Below are 17,149 nucleotides of genomic sequence, written 5' to 3'. Positions count from 1 at the left end.
TTGGAGGTGCACGGCGGGGGGGCGGGGAGGAGGTGTGTTTTTCCAGAAGGAAGCAGAAAAGGGCTTGGCCACCGAGGACGTGTGAGGGGTCTTGTTTCTCGGCTTTGCAAGGCCTGTTTTATATGTGCTGATGGAGGCCCCCACCCAGTCACCGTGGACTTTGGAGCTGCCATATGCCAAACCTTTGTTCCTCTACATTGAAACGGCTCAAGGTGGCCTTGACACAGATCCAATTGTGGGCAATGCAGACCTGAGGAGTCAGCTGTCCGGGGTGTGTTTGAGGGTGTGGTCGTCTTGTCAGTCCGAGAACCTGAGTCTTCTCTGCACCCTCCTTGCAAAAGACCTAATCCAGTGATGGGGACACCCTCCTCCCCAGGCAGCCTGGTTCACTTCTGGGCAGTGGGGCATTTACAGGGGTCTCCCATATAGGAAACCAAAGCCTGTTCTCTCATGCCCCCTACATATACTTAGGGGCGGTTCTAGGAAGAGTTTATGGCTACACGGCTGGGAGTGAATTGAAAATAAGAAGATGACACACTGTTTATAAAGAACTAAGTCCTTCATAGTCCACAGGCTGCAGGGGTTTGTGATAGCTCATCAAACTCTGTGTGAACCTCCACCATGGGACCGAGGTCCTTACTGGGTTGTTAGTGTGGGGACGTCTTTCCTGACCCAACACATGCACACAGCACCCCCGCCACGCCCATGGGCACACACTTCCCATCGATATCATCTGTGTTTGCTTTGTTAGGTTCCATCCTGAGGCCTCCTGACCTGGCCTGTTCTGCCCCGTTGGGTAACTTGGCACAGCTCTGGTCTGAACACTGTGGTGACTTCAGAGTTTTGCCCTGAGGGGCCAGTCTTCTTTCTCAGCCCCTCTGTGTTCCCATGTGTCAGGTACTGTGTACTGTGTGATCCCAACTCTGCAGGTGTAAAAACAGCTCAGAGAGTGTATTTTGCCCAAGATCACACAACACCTGGGGACATCTGTGTGCCGAGGTGTCACCTGGCAGAGGTGTGTCACCGTCACTGTGTAAATGAAAACTGAGCTGGGGAGGTGTGGTCTCCAGGGAGCCTTGGGATCGTGACTCACTGTGAAACTCCATCCCTATAACCTCCAGTGTGAGTTCAACCTCCACCAGCCCGAGCAGGTGATCTAACAGGCCTTCCCAGATCTGATTCCTCCAAGGCCAGATTGGGAAGGGGAGCCTCCGGTCCTGTCTGCTCCACCCACGCTGGAGTCCAGGCAGGGCCCTGCTGAGGTTCCTGTGTGCCTGTTGCCACGGTGCTCACTCTGCCTCTGACAGATGAGAGCTGATTGACAGCAGTGAGCCTCCGTGTCTGCTTGCTCCACATGGCAGCCTAGGATCTGAGCTTGCTGATGCCACCTCTATGTGTGTCTCTCTCTGTGTTTATAGAATTGAGGGTGAGAGTAGACATGCCACCCTTGTCTCCAGGAAAGGGACACTCGCAGGTTTCAGTGGCGGTTGCCTGGTCCGGGTGAGGACAGAGCTCTGACCAGGCCACTGTGGTGCAGAACCAACCATGCTATGCTCAGCCCTGCTGCTGCCCAGTGCAGCCTGGCCCTCTCTCCTGGTTGGCCCCTTCCTGCAGAGGCAGGCTGATTTCGTTGGGCCAGTGTGACATATGGGAAAGAGCCCTCAGCTGAGATGAGACTGCTCATCCCGCCTCTGCCCTTCCTAGCTGTGTGGTTCCTGGTCAGTGGCTCTGCCTCCCTGAGCTTCAACTGTACAGTACTAACAACATACAATAACAATCGTATAATAACAGCTGCGCAATAATCACACTATACAATGACAGCAACTACGCGTAATTATTGCCAGCAGATAGTGAGCCCCAGATTCCTACATAGCTTAGGTTTGTGGTGTGAACCAGTTACTGGGATCATTTGCTTTACTTTGATGTGCACTCAATCATGCATTTTCTTCAGTCCCAACTAGGCCCCAGTAGTTGTCCCTGCTTAATCTATTAGTGGTCATTTACTGTAAGACTGGGTCACACTGTGGCACTGCTGGCCACAGAGTGGAATTCTGAAAAAGAAGATTAGTCTTGACCTTCATCGAGGGGATTTTTCTATGAAAGGACCTAGTGGGCCTGTCCTATGTTGTTACTCTTATGGACCAGTAACTTTGTGGGTCCCTAAGGCAGCATTCTGGATCAGCTGTGTTGTTTCACTAACATATTCATTGTGTGTCTACCATAGTCATGGAGCTGGGCAGGACATGGGCATGAGATGTGGACCCTTTCCAGCAGAATGATCATGTTAATGGCAGTTACAGCTCCTATCACTGGCACTGTAGCTATTTACCTCTTCCCCCCTCTCCAGGCTGTGAGCCTTCAGGGGCAGGGCTGTGTTTTCTCTCCATTTCTCCTATGTGGGGAGGTAGACTAGAGGGAGCAAACTGCTGAGAGCAATTACACTCCAAGAGATAACAGCCCAGGGTCACAGCCCACCTGGCACTGAGCACCTGCCGCTGGCCAGGCCTGGTGATCCCTTGTACCCTCATCCGCTCTCAGCCATCCCAGGAGGCAGAGCAGCTTCGACAGGCCCGACGCCCGCTCCTAGTGGAGTTGAGGCTGAGCCCAGTCTGTCCTGCTCTCCCGCCTGTGTGTCGTTGGGTGTGTGCTGATCTATCCAGATGCTTTCAGAGAAAAGCTCCCCCACCAGAAATGCCTGGTGGTCCACTCAGGGCCTTGACTTCCGCCTGCTCTGTCACTGGACATCACATTGCGAGGACACTAGCTTCCTGCCCCAGGAGCTGTGTTAGTTACTGTGGAAACACAGAGCTCTGGTCTAACTGTGAGAAAAGGAGGCACTTAGAAGTATAGGACCAGAATAGGAGGAAGGACTTTTAAGGTGATTGAGTCTGATCCCACAATGATTAGATGTGGTGCCGGAGGACGAGAGGTGCGAGACTGTCCAAGGTCATCCAGACTGTTATCAGCAGCCAGGACTGAAGCTGCTCCCGGCTCCCACCGTGCCGTGCTTCTTGGCTTCTCTGTGGCCTGATTGTTTTAAAACAGGTGCAGTAGGCACTGTGCACATGTGTGAGGGCGGCTAGCACTTCGGTTTTGAAATGTTTTCCATGCCTAGGGGTTAGACCTGAAAGGAGTGGTATTTTTAGACTAATCTTGTTCCACCTGGAAGCATGGAGAACTCATTGAGCTGAGTCTTCCTCCCTCCCTCCCTCCCTCCCTCCCTCCCTCCCTCCCTCCCTCCCTCCCTCCCTCCCTCCTTCCCTCCCTTCCATTTGAAGAGTGGCTGTTGCTGCTGGTGCATGCACAATGGTATAGCTGGCAGACCCTGTGATGTGCGTGCTGACATTTCCCCGTAGGGTGTGGAAACAAATGTTGATACAAATCCTTCCTCCACTTTGGGGTCCCCAGGGAAAGGCTTCAAAGATACCACCTCCACTTCCAGATTCCAGAAGGAGGCAAGGTCCCTCTGGTCATTGTCCCTGATGAGGTTGTTGGCACTGGTTCAGGGAGCCTACCCCTGAGCCATTTCATACACGTGCTCCCTGCCCGAGACGGGGCAGTGACAGATGCTGCAGTGTTGTGTGGAGGAGGGGGTCGAGAGCACGCCGACTGTGAGTACAGTCTTTCCCATAAGTCACTGGATGTCCTGACCCCCAGATAACATCAGGGGTGCCTAATCAAGGCCAGGACCCTAGGTGGTCACTTGGCCCTCTAGGTTCCCCACACCATGTAACAATTGTGAGCCAACACAGGTGACTATGCTGTCAGCTTAGCTTTTATTACTTGCAGGTTTAATCCCAATTACAAACACATCAGAACACACACACACAAGGATTGGGGGTTAACGAACCAGAAGTCCAAGGGTCTCAAATGTCCTCCGGTCCAGGCTACTCACAGAGCAGTGGTTACTGGTCACTCAGAGTCAGAAGCCTTGGTGTCCAGGGGGTCCACATCTTGCAAGGAAGATTGCTAGACTAGCTCGAGACAGCAAGGCCCCAGAATAAGCAACGGCCACCAAGCGAGACACAAACTGTCAGCATGGCTCCCTCGCAGGAGGGCGAATAGCAAGTGTCACTGTCCTTAGTCTCACTTTTACCCTGCTTGTGGAGGTGTCTCCCTTCATCTGCACTTGTTAGATTAGCTCGTGGTCTCCTGAGATTAGCTTTCAACATTCAAATCAAAATGTCTGCGGTGGTGCTTGGTCATCACTCTCATGTTGAACCTGTGGGCCCCTCCCTTTAGCTGGGAGCCCAGGACTTGGCTGTTGGCCCAGACTTATATGTGTTCAGATGACAAGGTTCAAACTCAAGTTGGAGTTGGCTATCCTGACTTTGCTCCCCACAGTGGGGCAAGTGCACCTGCTGGAGGCTGGGGGGGAAGGGCCCTCTGTGGGGGGCATGCTGGCCCCACTTGGGTCCCGTGAGAGTCTGCTCTGCACGCCCTTGACCTGGCTCTGCAGGAGCCAAGAGCTTTGATTTCATCCCTTGGAGAAGCTAAGAGAAGGGCCGTCTATAGGTAGATGAGTGGAATTTCACCTGGCAAGGGGGCCTTGGGGGAGAGTAAGAGAAGTTCCCTGAAGGTCCACATTTATCTTTAAGGTGGACATCAGTTTGTTCTTAACCCTTACCTGAGGACATTTTTTCCACTGCTTTTCAGAGAGAGCAGAGCGGAGAGAGAGACATTGACGTGAGAGACACCGATTGGGTGCCTCCTGCCCACACCCAGAACCAGGGCCAGAACTGAGTCTGCAACCGAGGTCTGTGTCCTTGGCTGGAAATGAACCCGGGACCCTTTAGTCCAAGGACCGACACTCTGACCACTGAGTCAAACCAGCCAGGGCCCAGTGGAGATCAGTTTTGATAGTGTAAAGAAAGTGTCATGTTAACATTCTCAAATGGAAGAAGGGACTTTTCCCCTGCCAACTGGGAAATTTCTTGTCAGAATTTAAAAAAGCAGCTCAGAGAGGACTTGGCTATATCTTTCCTCTCTCATGTCTCTGTGTTGTCCTAGGTCCTCCGAAAAGCAAGTGCCAGGTCAGGATCAAATGCCTGTGGAAATGAGGAGCCTCTGGGAAAGGCTGGGACTGTCACGTTCAGTGTGTGTCTGATGAGGGAGGGAGTGTGGGTGCAAGTCAGACTCGGGGTGTGTGGTCCCTGGAAGTCCTGGCAGGCCTGGATGGCCTCAGTGCACTCAGGTGTTAGCTGGGAGCAGAGAGGAGAGGCCCCGCACACATGTGGCAATGGATTTCAGAGTGCAGAGCCCCCAGAGTCTGCGGGGCACACTCTGTACCACTTCTTTCTCACTCCAGGACAGGAAGCAGAGCCCTCCTTCAAGTTTACTGCCTGCATCTCATTGACTGTTTAAGTTACCTTGGAGTAAGGAATTCATACAGAAAAGAGGAGGGAGGGAGGAGGAGAGGAGGGAGACTGGTGTGAGTAGTCGCATTGAATGCACACGATGCAGAGCCTGACCACTGCCCAGGGGTCACCAGGTCACTGACCCACATATTGACATTATCAGTGGAGGCCCGGTGGGGAGCAGCAGTAAGGGGCTCCCCCGCAGCATCAGGGGAGCCAAGTGGGAGCTGGAACCCCCCCCACAGTAACCAGGCTTCTGCCTGAAGGTGACACCCCTCCTTGAGCAGTGCCACAGGGAGACAGATAGAAAGGTCCAAAAAGATCCAGTCTTGTAATAGTCAAAATGTCCGGGTTTCACCAGAAATCACCCATTATACCAGACATGGGGAAAATCTCAACCTCAACAACAAAGCCAGAAAGTCGATGCCAAGACCCAGATGGCAGATGCTGGGATTACTCATGAAGGTTTTAAGGCAGCCATCAGAAAATTACTCCCATGAGCAATCGCAGAAACAACTGAAGGAAGGAGAACCCAGGGGAGACATGAGAACCAAGTGCGTGGATGTCACCTTGATTGCGGGGCTCAGAGCAGACAGCAGGTGCCCGGTGAATGCTGCCAGCTGAACTGAATATAGCTGTGGCTTACTTTAACATTGTTTAATGTTTGTTATAGTTTGCCGCAAATCAAACGGTGTTTTAAACATGTTATATTTTTCTGTTTGAAGGCCTAATGTGTGCAACAGGTTACGTAAAAATACTGTTAGCCAATTCTGGCTGGGGTCAGAGGGTCAGGAGGCAGTAAAAATACTGTTAGCCAATTCTGGCTGGGGTCAGAGGGTCAGGAGGAAGCGGGGTCATTGGTGTGTCCCTGTGCCCTGCTACTGTTGCTGAGAACCAGGTCTGAGGGGATGCCGGCCAGTGCACTGTGTATAAAGCCGCCAGCCGGGGCAGCTCAGTGCACAGACCGTGTGCGGTGAGGACTGTGCATGGCCGGTGACTGGTATGGAGAGGAGGTTGGGTGGGCTTTTAGGAAACAGGTGCGTCTCCTCGTTGCCATTTTGACATGTCAAAACCTTACAGGGCAGCTTCTGAACAAATCATTTGTCTTAGTTGGAGCTGAGTTTTACTGTCTGTAAAAGAGCATTTGATATTGAATATTTGTAAATCAACCTCAGTGGGCTGGGTTAGTATGGAGTCAACATTCATGCATGTGTATATATGTGTGTGTGCATGTCTGTGTGTTTGTGTGCCTGTGTTCACGTGTCTCTGTGTGTGTGTGTGTGTCTGTGCCTATGTGTTGGTACATTCCAGGTGTATGCAGTGTTGTATTTGAGTAAACCTGCTGGGGAAATCCTTCTTCCTGGTGTCACCTACAGACCCAGACGTGGTCTCCCTGGTCCCCGGCAGGGCCTCAATATCCACATCCCCAGTGCCCTGACCGGAGCCCCATGCATGGTCTCTGAGCCCCAAAGAGCCTACTGTTCAGACTGAACAGCATCAGCCCAGCTTGCCCTGGCCTTGAGGCCTCTCCCTCTCCTCATTCTCACCATGGGAGATGAGTGTGCTCCTTCCCAGTTGTCCTGGATGGCACTGCCTCTGAGGTGGGACAGGGCTCTGTCCTTGCCTGGGAGCAGCACCCAGTGCTTCCACAACCTGTTGGTGCTACCCGCCTCATCAAGCACCGGCGTGTCCCCCCAGATCCCAATCCTATGTTCACAGTACCTGAGGTTCACAGTGGAATGAGCGTCTCTGTGGGCGGCTGCAGGTGAGCTGGTTCCCACGCCAGCGTGTTGAGCTCCCCGCCCCACCTTGGAGGGAGGGAGGCAGGGTCTGCGTTTCCTGCCACTCGACATTGTTGCTTGCCCCTCCTGCTCCATGACGTCCTGACTGAGTCACCTCTGTGCCTGGAGAGACTCTCTCCTGACATGCTCAACGGAAGCGGGTGAGAGCAGACACTTGACATTCGCACGTGTCCTTTGGAACAATCAGTTGCAGGCCTCTCGAGGGAAGTCAGGCCAGGAGCAAAGGCATGTTCTGTGAGCACCTGTAGCCCGAACTGTGCCCTGGTCCTGCAGCTGAGGACAAGCCTAGCTTATCCATTTACAGTTTCTTTTATTGCAGAAAAAGGAGTGGACGTGGGACGAGAGCAAGATGCTGGTGATGCAGGACCCCATCTACAGGTAGGAGCTGCCATGAGGCTGCTGAGCCCCCTGCCTCCTCTGGAGCCACCTGCCAGGTGGGGGTGCACAGCTTGCATGCATTTCCACGGTGTCTCCCTCTGCAGAAATACATTTGCCTCACTCTTGTCGTTGAGAGGGACTCTCCGCGTGCTTAGGTGCACTGAGGGCTTGGAGGACTCTGCCAGCTTAATCCAAACCTCAGGGCGTCATCCGAGACCTCACCATTGTGTGTTAGTTTTGTCTTACCTAGAATTCTGTATTGCATGTATGTGGATCGGAAGGAGAAAACTGGGTCTCCGCCCCTCGCTTGCAGCTCCCCGCAGTTGTCTGCTCCACCATCTGCCCTTCACGAGCCCAGCGCAGAGAAGGGCGTTGCATTCACAGGGGAAGCAGGTCACACGTAGACTCCCCAGAAATTGCTTTCACAGTGAGGCTGGTGGGATTCCTACAGGTTAGGTGACTGCCCCCCACGTGCAGAGGGGTGCCCAGGAGTGAATCACTCTGAGTGCCAGGCCCTTCAGGACCCAGGGCAGTGCCTCCCCTCATCAGTCCTGGATATTTGCTGACCAAGCCCCACCTACCCCATCTTGTTTTCTTCCTGGGAAGACTGGACATTAGCTATTCCTGCAGGATTTTCAGGACCTCGATTTAAGTTGTGATTTTGTTTCCTCTCACATCACTTGCCGTGGCTGACCAAGTGGGTTAGGGCTGGAACTTGACTGAGATGCTGGCAGCAGGGTGGCCCAGCCTTTGGTCAGAGAGGAGATGCCTGTGAAACGGTACTCCATTCATTCCAGTGAAATGCAGATGTGAAATACCCACTGGGTACTGCGTCAGGTGATCTCTACAGCTACCAAAAGGAGTGAGTCGCGGTCTTTGGGCTCAGAGAGCGCTAGTGCAGTGGGGAGATGGGGCCTGGCCCGCGCTACATGGGCCACTAACAGTGAACTTCCTGTGTCCTGTGGGACTTGCCGTGTTGCTGAAATCATTGTTAAGACGTTACTGTTACTTTTACCTCTTCAGGGGAAGAACTATGCCCAGTTCTTTTGTATTTCTAGCTCCCAGCCCATGTCTGGCCATATGACACATTTTATAAGTGTGTGCTGGCAGATGGGTAAACAGATCAAATTAATATCTGAAAATTAGCATAAGTGTTGTGGAGACTCACAGGAGGGGTGAGGAAAGGCATTCAAACTGGGCTTCAGGGATGTGAGTGGGCAAACCTGTCCTCTGCATTTTGTACAAGAAAGGGTTTCTTGGTGTGTTGTTTGTTTTGTTTTTTGTTTTTATGGTGGCGCCATATACATAAAAAAGTGAACTCTTTGTGGATGCTGACCATGAAACTGAATCTTGCCAGGCAGGCAGTCAAAGGAGAGACATGTAGTGAATTGGAAGTTAGCAGTGGGTCCAAAAAATAGCATTTTTAAAAAGAGACAGTGATACTGTTTTAAAGGGAGAGGGGACCCTTAGCACATAGTAGGTGCTTCATAAACTGCATGACATGCTCGGGTGGGTGTTAGCCTCTTGTTTGCTGCAGTGATGTGCTCATTGCAGAAAGGCCACTGAGCCTGTCCATCCTCTCGGGGGACAAAAGCACAGCCCCAGGAGGCACGAGCCGCTGGGCAGTGAATGGATGAGCTTGGCAGCAAAGTGGAGACAGTGGAACAGTCAGAGTTAAACCTCCACTCAGTCGCTCTGTAGCCTCAGAGGACATCATTGCACTAATAGTGGTGGGAAACTCAATTAGGCCAACTTTAGAAAACCTCACATAATTAACACTGTCTACTGGGGAGGGTCCACCCCGTGGAGGGGACCGGGGGATGGGAAACCAGGCCTGCGCCCTCCACTGTGGCAGTGCTTTCCGATGCCTTGCTCTGTGCTTCGTCTCCTTGACTGAACAAAGGGGGCCGATGTAGAATCTGGGCAGAGCCCTAGAGAGTCTCAGACAGGAACGTTGCAGAATCGAACCCTTGTCCTTCCCTGATCCCTCTCCCTTCCACCAGAGGGCACTGGCCTGGGTGTCCAGCCGGTGGTCCTGACCTGCCTTTGAGGCTCTGGAGGAACTGCATTCTCTCCCTAGCACAATTCATTGTTGTACTTCCAAGATTTTGGATGTTAAGACAATTCATGGGCCCATAGAGGCTCATCAAGTCCAAGGTAAGACCCCTGGGGCCATCTGAGGGTTTTGCATCTCCAGCTGGGAAGGTTTGTCACTGGCTGTACTACTACAGGAGGGAAACCAATCTGCCTCTCTTAATAATTTAACATTGGCATGAATAATGGTTTATGCTGGCATTTGTTAGAGGAGGTTCTTATTCAAGACAAACCCCTCTTGTATTGGTGGGTTTCAGATCACAGAGGGGAGAGAACATGTGCAGGAGGAGCCTTTATGGTCCCTGGGGTGCCCCTGGAATCACATGGATGTGGGATGTCGGCACAGTCTGGTCTCACACTGGTGTGTAAGGACCACGTGATATGTGACCAACGTGACCCCAAAGGCAGGTAAAAAGATTGCTCTGGGTCTGGAGCTGCAGCCCTTAGTGTTCGTAGGATTGTGGTGGGACCGTGTCCCAGAGTGTCCTGTGTGGCAGCTTGAGCATCTGGGACCCCGCCCCAGTGCAGGTGCTGTGTCACAGGCAAGAGTGGTGGCATCCCAGCTCAGAGAGTGCAGCCCAGTGGGGCCTGGGCTTCCTTTCTAGTCAGATGGACCTCAGCTGTGGAGACGAGGGTGGTGGGGAGGCCTGAGAGTCACGTGTAGAATTCAGGAAAAGGGGCAGGGGGAAGCAAGCCAAATTGAAGGTCCCCACACCCTTGACCAGAAGGCCCCGAGAAGCGGCTGTGGCGAACTTGTGGCCTTTCCCAGCACCTGGTGGACTCGTGATCAAACTGTGATGAATTGAGTGTAACATGTTAGGCTTCACATTTCTGCCCATCAGATTCTCGTTCGTCTTTCAAGGTTTATTTTAAACACCACGTCCACCAGCAATGCTTCTTTGTTTCCACCCCCCCACACTGGGATCTAATTTCTGCTTCTCCTTTGGAGCCCAAGGCTGTGAGTTCATCCTTGCAGTTATTTGTGCATCTGTCTTATTTTTTTTAGTGAGAGCTATCTTGCTCCTCTCTCTGTCTGATTGACCACTGTAGTGTACATAATTGTGCTCAATACATGGTAAATTGAATTCATTTCTTAGTTCTTGGCAAAATTCCCAGGAGGTGGTACATTTATTCTGTAGAGTTTTATCTAGAATCGAACGATGGATGATTCAACTGACGACTGTCCTACACACAAGCATGAGTTAAGTACTGAATGCGACCTGGATGTGAAGTTAGTTAGGGAAGGCGACACACAGTGTTGAGTGAGGAACATCAGTAGCATGTGTGATCACAGAAGATCGCAGACAGCACACAGGGGACTGTTACAAAGGCAACATGGCAGCTGGGGACACTTGGAGTGAGAAGTAAGGTGACCTTGTTCCACTCTGCTTGGAGGGAGCCTGGCATCTCCCGTGGGGCTACCGCAAGCAGGCTGCCTTAAAGAAGCACCTGGCCCCCTGCTGGCTGAGGCTGCAGCCCCCTCCTCATCTTGTTTTCAGTTGTGGCCCCAGTAAAAGCCTTTTCCGAGGTAAGAACAAGAAGAGCTGCAGATGGGGACCCCTGGTGGTCTGCATGTGAACTCACGTAGCTCACTGTCTCCCTTTGGCACCGAACTAACTATTGTGGATGGTGGTCCCTGCTGTGAGGGGTGGGTGCTGCTGCTGTTTCCTCCCTGAGGTGGGGCTGCTGTGCAGGACATGGCCGGTGGCCTGATGTGCCTGTCCTCCCAACCAGACTCGTTTAAACAAAAATTTGTGCGTGTCCACATACATGCACACCTGTCTTTGTGTAATAGGACCAACCCCTCCCATCGCCTTTGTCCCCTGCTGGGAAGGACAAGGCCCTTAGGACCAGTGAGCTGTCAGAGGCCTGAGCTGGCGAGGAGGGGTGAGGAGGAGCCAACTGGCTGACTGAAGAGGAGCCATGGGCTCCTGCACCAGGTCCCTGAGAGCCCTTCTTGTCCCTGCCGGGCTGTCTGCTCTCCTGTGACCATTGCTGCTGCCCAGCGGGACCTCAGCTCCTCCTGCCTAGATGTGGCCCCCCCATCAGGCTGCGAGCCTCTTCTCGTCCACTTTGCAGTTAAGAAACTGTCTCTGAGGGTTGTGGCTTTGAGAGAGTACAGGGCTGCAGCCTCAGAGGCTACTGCTCGTCCTATGAGCTCTGTGAGCACAGACCACGGGGCCCCAGGGGTTGGGGGCATGGGTGAGCACAGCTGTGAGCTTTCATGGTGATTTTGCACTGAAAGGATCTATGCCAGCCCTCTCCTCCACTTCAAGAAGGGAGGTGCCCACTGCTTTGAGAGCAAAGGGATAACTTGTCCCCGGTGGACAGGGGCGAGGGGGGAGCAGGGCCGCTTCCAGGCGAGGCCTCCCTGTAGGAGGAAGCCTGAGTCCTCACAGGGGGATGGTGGGCTGACCCCAGAGAACACAAACACAGGAGGTGGAAACCAGGTAGTGGAAGCCAGGACAAGGAGCTGGCAGCCTTGCAAACCTTGGGTTTGAAAGCCAGCAGCAGGTAACAGTTGCGCTGCAGAAATCATCTGTGTTGGAGGGAAGCTAAAGCCTCAACCTGTGTGACAGGGTTTTGTCGCAGTTTGTGAGGGATGCTGGCTGTCTGCTTGCCTGTCCACTGGACAAGAAGAAATGAACGTCTCCTGGCGTTCGGCACCTGGGAGCATCATGGGCTGGTTTGCAGTAGGGTCATGGAAGGCAGGAGACAGTGGGAGATGTTACTGGGACGTGATAAAGAACTTGTTACAGCTGAGAAATTAAAACGCATTAACCACTGAGACCGGCCGGCAGGGCTGTGACCAGGCTTCCAAGGATGAATGAGGATTTCTCCGGCTCTTGCTTGACTCTGAAAGTCAGCTGATGGTTTGCAGAGAGTCTGTGTAATAATAAATTAGATATCTGGGTGGCCTCTTCCATGAGGAGGCCTAGTGACCAGCTCCAATGTCTGCACTTCTCTGCCGGCAGCCTGCTCTTGGGGTCTCTCGGTCTCAGGGCCCAGGCTTCTTCCCAGATCACATTGGGGGGGGCAGTCCTGCAGAATGCGGCCCCGTTGCAGTGACCAGAGACCCCAACACTGTTCCACACTCAGGCTCTGCCGAGTGAGGATGGGGCCTGTGTCACGGGTTTGTCACCATTTCTTCATGCCACATAGCAGCCTGAGAAGGTGAAGTCGGGGGTTTAGGGTGGGAGGAGGCAGCAGAAGCTGCAGTAACTTCTCCTGAAGGAAACCAGCCAGGGGGTAAGAGCAGAGCAGACAGACAATCAGACCGAAGAAGCGATGAGAGACAGAAGTGGTTGAGACCAAGGACATGGTGGGGCCTGGGAAGGAGTGACGGCAGGCACAGGCCTGTGGAGCTGTGGTGCTGGGGACGCTGAGGTGAGCAGTCCTTGTCCCTTCCAGGGCCTGCGTATAAGGATCACAGTGGGGGCGGTGAGCTTAGGTACCAGGGGCCTGGGTCAGCAGCTCAGGCTTGGGGTGGGCAGGAGGCATCTCTGAGTGAAGGCTGCTGAAGTGTCGCAGCTGCCGCAGAGGCAGGGGGACGAATGTGACCAGTTCTGAAGGGTTGTGCAGGTCAGGACTCGGGGAGATGAAACCAGAAAGGACTTGATCCTGAGGGCAGTAGGCAGCTTTGATAGCTTTTAGAGGGAAATAATGTAGTTTGTGTTTTAAAGTACCCCTGCCCTGGCAGCACAGAAAGTGGCTTGGCAGTGGGTGAGCTGGGAGGCAGACACCATTCAGCTGCAAAAGTCCAGGTGAAAATTGAGCCGGGAACCCAGGCGGCAGCATGGAGTGAAGGAAGGGATGCACTCAGAGGAGCTCGGCCATGGGCGCCAGGCACTGCAGGACGGAGGAAGGGCCGGGATGTTGCCAGGACCTGGCTCCATCAGAACATAGTCAGGAGCAGGAGGAGACATTTGTCTGGCGCTTGATGAATTTGGGGAGCTCTAGAGGTGGTCAGAGGGCACATGGGGAGAATGGGCAGCGCCTGAAGCCCTAGCCATCCCTAACGGGGATAGGTGTCACCAGAGACCACGGGCTCCGGAAAGGAGAAACTGATGCTTCAGTGGAAAGGGCTAGTGTCCTGAAAGGAGAGTGCTGGTTCCAGCCCCTTAATGGAGAGGTGGCCGGTGGCTCCAGGCAGGCTTATGGCTCTGTTGGGGTACAGTGATTCTCCTCGAGCACACCAGTCAGCAGGACGGGGCGCTGCCTGGTGACAGTGTGGGGTCCCTGTCCCCTGCCCCCGAGGCTGAGGTCACTGCCTGGCATCAGTGTCCTCTAGGAAGGGAGTCAGTGAGCTCCGTACTTGGACACCTGGTGCAGAGCTTTCCTTGTTGACGTTGGCACCGACTGCCATTCTCAGTGAGTTTTTCGGTTGCTTTTCTTACAGGATCTTCTACGTCTCTCACGACTCCCAGGACCTAAAGATCTTCAGCTACATCGCAAGAGATGGTGCCAGCAATGTCTTCAGGTGCAATGTCTTTAAGTCCAAGAAGAAGGTAAAGGGACTGTTACCCGCCTCCTGTGATTTCCCTGTGCCCCCACATTGACCCATCTCCCTCATGACAGGCAGGACCTGGAGGTGGCTCCTCTCGGGAGACACGGGACCATCTCAGGATTGTGTGCTGTTGCCCCCTTGTGATGACTGCTCTTTAGTTTCATCTGCACTTTATACCTAGTGACGTACAGACGGCTAGACAGGTTCCCACTGGGTCAGTGCTCTGGAGAGCACAGGTAGGCTGAGCAGTCGTGACCTACTCACCAGGGGCCCTTCCTTACCACCGAGAGGCATGACACGTGGTGTGTGGCTTAGGAGGTGTGTGTGACATTGGTGGTCCTGGTGACTGCTTTTGTACCGTAACCTTGATCTCGAGAAATGAACTTGGGTAGCTATGGGGCCTGCTTCCTCTCTCCCTGTCCAGGAGCCCAACACAAACTGGGTGTGGCACTCTGTCTCGCTGAGCCCTCCTCGGCAGCCCTGAGCAGTGTCCTGTGGGTCACTGTCCCCACACCTCAGCTTTCTAAGCCAGGAGGAGTCAGAGTCAGCGTTTCCCAAAACGTGCCCTGTAAGGCATTGGCACCCAAATGCTCATGTTGGTGTGGCGCTGTCTAAACTTTCAGGCAACCCTGGAGTTGGGGAAAACCCTGTGATTTGGTTTAGCCCAGTGTTTCTCAAACTGATGTCCCGGGGAACCATGTTTTTCCCACATGATGCGTGTTAATGTCCTGGGAACTATTTTTCTGTAGAAGGGATGCTGGAGACACTGTAGCCTTGAAGGTCTGTAGGTCTGCCACTCTAGCCCGTCCACCAGGCCTGGCCATGTGAGGACCACCCAGGCCCTCTGTGTGTCCTTGATGCTGTGATATCTAGTGCGTCAGGCATCTGAATAGGTTGTAGGTACCTGGTTATGTGGGGACAGTAAGAATCACAGGCAGCAGGGTCAGGATCTAGAATCTGTGTGTGTCCCAGCTGGCTCCACAGAGAGAAGTACAGTTTGCTGACGAAGGCTGAGCTCCTGTCCCAGGCCTTGTAATCAGTCATGGGCCTGGACAGAAGGAGGAAGGGGGCAGTGTGGCGTCAGTGTCAGGTTGCAGTGCCATTGAGAGAGAGGGGCTGAGTCAGCTGCGCCCTGAAGAACTGATGGGGTGGGGGAGCTGGAGGGACTGGGCGAGCACAGGGTTCAGGGTGCAGGCCATGGTATGTGGTCGGGAGGGCAATGCCAATGTGGCATCGCTCGTGGTATCTCCCGACAGGTGCAAATTCAGAGCTCCTTTGAATTCGTTCTCAGTGCTAAACCCCATGTCTGACTCGAGTTTTGTCCAGAGACTGGGCCATGTGACCTTGGAATTTATCAGAGTGACAAATGGCAGGTTATAATTTATGAAGTGCTTTAATATTTAATTGTACTTGATCCTTATAACACCTATTGAAGAAGTTAAGATGGTAATTTTCACCCCCAGTTTGCAGGTGAGTAAATTGAGGCTCCGAGAGATTAAATGGCCTGTCCAGGGTCACGTGAATAGGCCAGGTTAGAGTCAGGGAGATGCTCAGAAATGGGGACTGAGCAGGAAACTGGTAAAGGGACCAAGATATTTGGTTTTTCTGGGTTTTAGTGTAGTGATGCGGACAGTGGGTTCGCTCAGTTTTGCCAAGACTGACGTAAGAACTATGCTCCCTGCGACTTTCACCTTGCAGGGACACACAGGATGAAGTCCTGCCACCACTGACAAAAAGGTGGTCATTGGTTCCCTGTCATCACTTTCCTGGGTCTCCCAGCTCTCAGCTAAATCTCACCTCTGGCTCTGTTTCCTGTCCCTTTGCCCTCACCTGCTGAGGCTGTGACGTTCTGGGAGCGGGTTCCAGGCCCTTGGCTGGCCGTCGTTTGCAGACATCCTGGGCTGGGAGCCCCTTGGCTGAACTGTAGCTGGAAGGGCTGGTGCCATGCCAGGAAACAGAAGTGAATTGTTCAGCAAAGGAAGCAGATGGGGAGGGGTGGGCATCTGCAGGGCTTGTGCGCTTATCCTGGTTTGCCCACAGACACCCTTCTGGTCGGGGAGATAACAGGTTGGGAAGGAATTGTAGTCAGCAAGTCACAGGAGTACATAAAAGGTGGGGGAGGGCCGCATTCCCTGAGGAGTATGTTGCAGACATGTCTCTGGGTTGTGGGAGGTCGGCAGGGAGATCTCTCAACTGGAGCCCTCATGTCAATCATAGCGTGGAAGGTCCTCACGTGACCTCCTTGCGTGAGCTCCTCGCTGCCTGGGCTTTGCTGTCCCCATCACAACATGCTTCCCGTGCAGGCACCTGTGGTGTGTCTCCCAGGGCCACTCCTCATGTGGGTGCTGCCCTCACCTCTTGGCTCACCATCGGGACAGAATTGGGTCTCTGGCTGGCTGAGAATGGGCCAGGTGTCAGCCTTCCTGGCAGAGGGCTGCCCTGTACCTGGAGGTCACAGCCACTTTAAAACTAAACTCCCCCGTAGTGAGCAACATTCTGGCTTTGCCTCATCAGATCACATGATCAGGTCATTAAATCACCTGCTGGCAGACCAGATCTCTCCCATTCCAGAACTCAGGACCCTGGCTCCTCCTTTGTGTCGAAGCCCACACACCTTTTATTGCTTCGGGCTTGTGAGGTCTATGTTTGCAGTTGTGTTAGACACAAGCTTCCGCCTTTTACTAAAGTTTTAAAGAAGTGCCTGAAAGAAGCATGACCACTTGTCCTGTCCCGTTGACCGTCTCTGTGATAGGGGAGTGGTCCCACAGCTGGCTCACTAGACTCCGGTGCCTGGAGCTCAGGAGCACGCAACAGACAGATCTCACGTGCTCAGGACAGAGCGCAGGGATGGTAAACCCCGTGGAGCTGAAAGCTGGTGGGCGAATGAAATACTCATGGTGAGATGGGTGCTCCCTCCGTCTGTCTCCACTCTCTCCTCACTGTCATCACTGTCATTATCTTCATCTTCACAGACACCTGCATTCCCAGCTCACTCTCCCTTCCTGACCTAC

General features: G+C 53.4%; 1 protein-coding gene across 2 annotated transcripts in view; it reads left to right on the top strand.

Annotated features, from left to right (window-relative positions):
- LOC308548997 (carboxyl-terminal PDZ ligand of neuronal nitric oxide synthase protein-like) overlaps positions 1-17,149 on the top strand; it is a 122,195-nt gene that overhangs the window by 75,443 nt on the left and 29,603 nt on the right. Inside the window, exons 4-5 of one of the 2 annotated variants that reach the window (XM_081121227.1) lie at positions 7,464-7,537; positions 14,031-14,139. In XM_081121227.1, coding sequence (XP_080977353.1) covers positions 7,464-7,537; positions 14,031-14,139 — 183 coding nt within the window. The remainder of the gene's footprint in view (positions 1-7,463; positions 7,538-14,030; positions 14,140-17,149) is intronic. The other variant, XM_081121226.1, reaches the window with a different exon arrangement.

The sequence above is a fragment of the Miniopterus schreibersii genome (genome assembly GCF_964146895.1).
Source record: "Miniopterus schreibersii genome assembly, chromosome: 19".
In the NCBI taxonomy this organism is placed as follows: Eukaryota; Metazoa; Chordata; class Mammalia; order Chiroptera; family Miniopteridae; genus Miniopterus; species Miniopterus schreibersii.
Note: the sequence above shows the minus strand (reverse complement) of the source record. Positions and strands in the feature narration are given on the sequence as shown.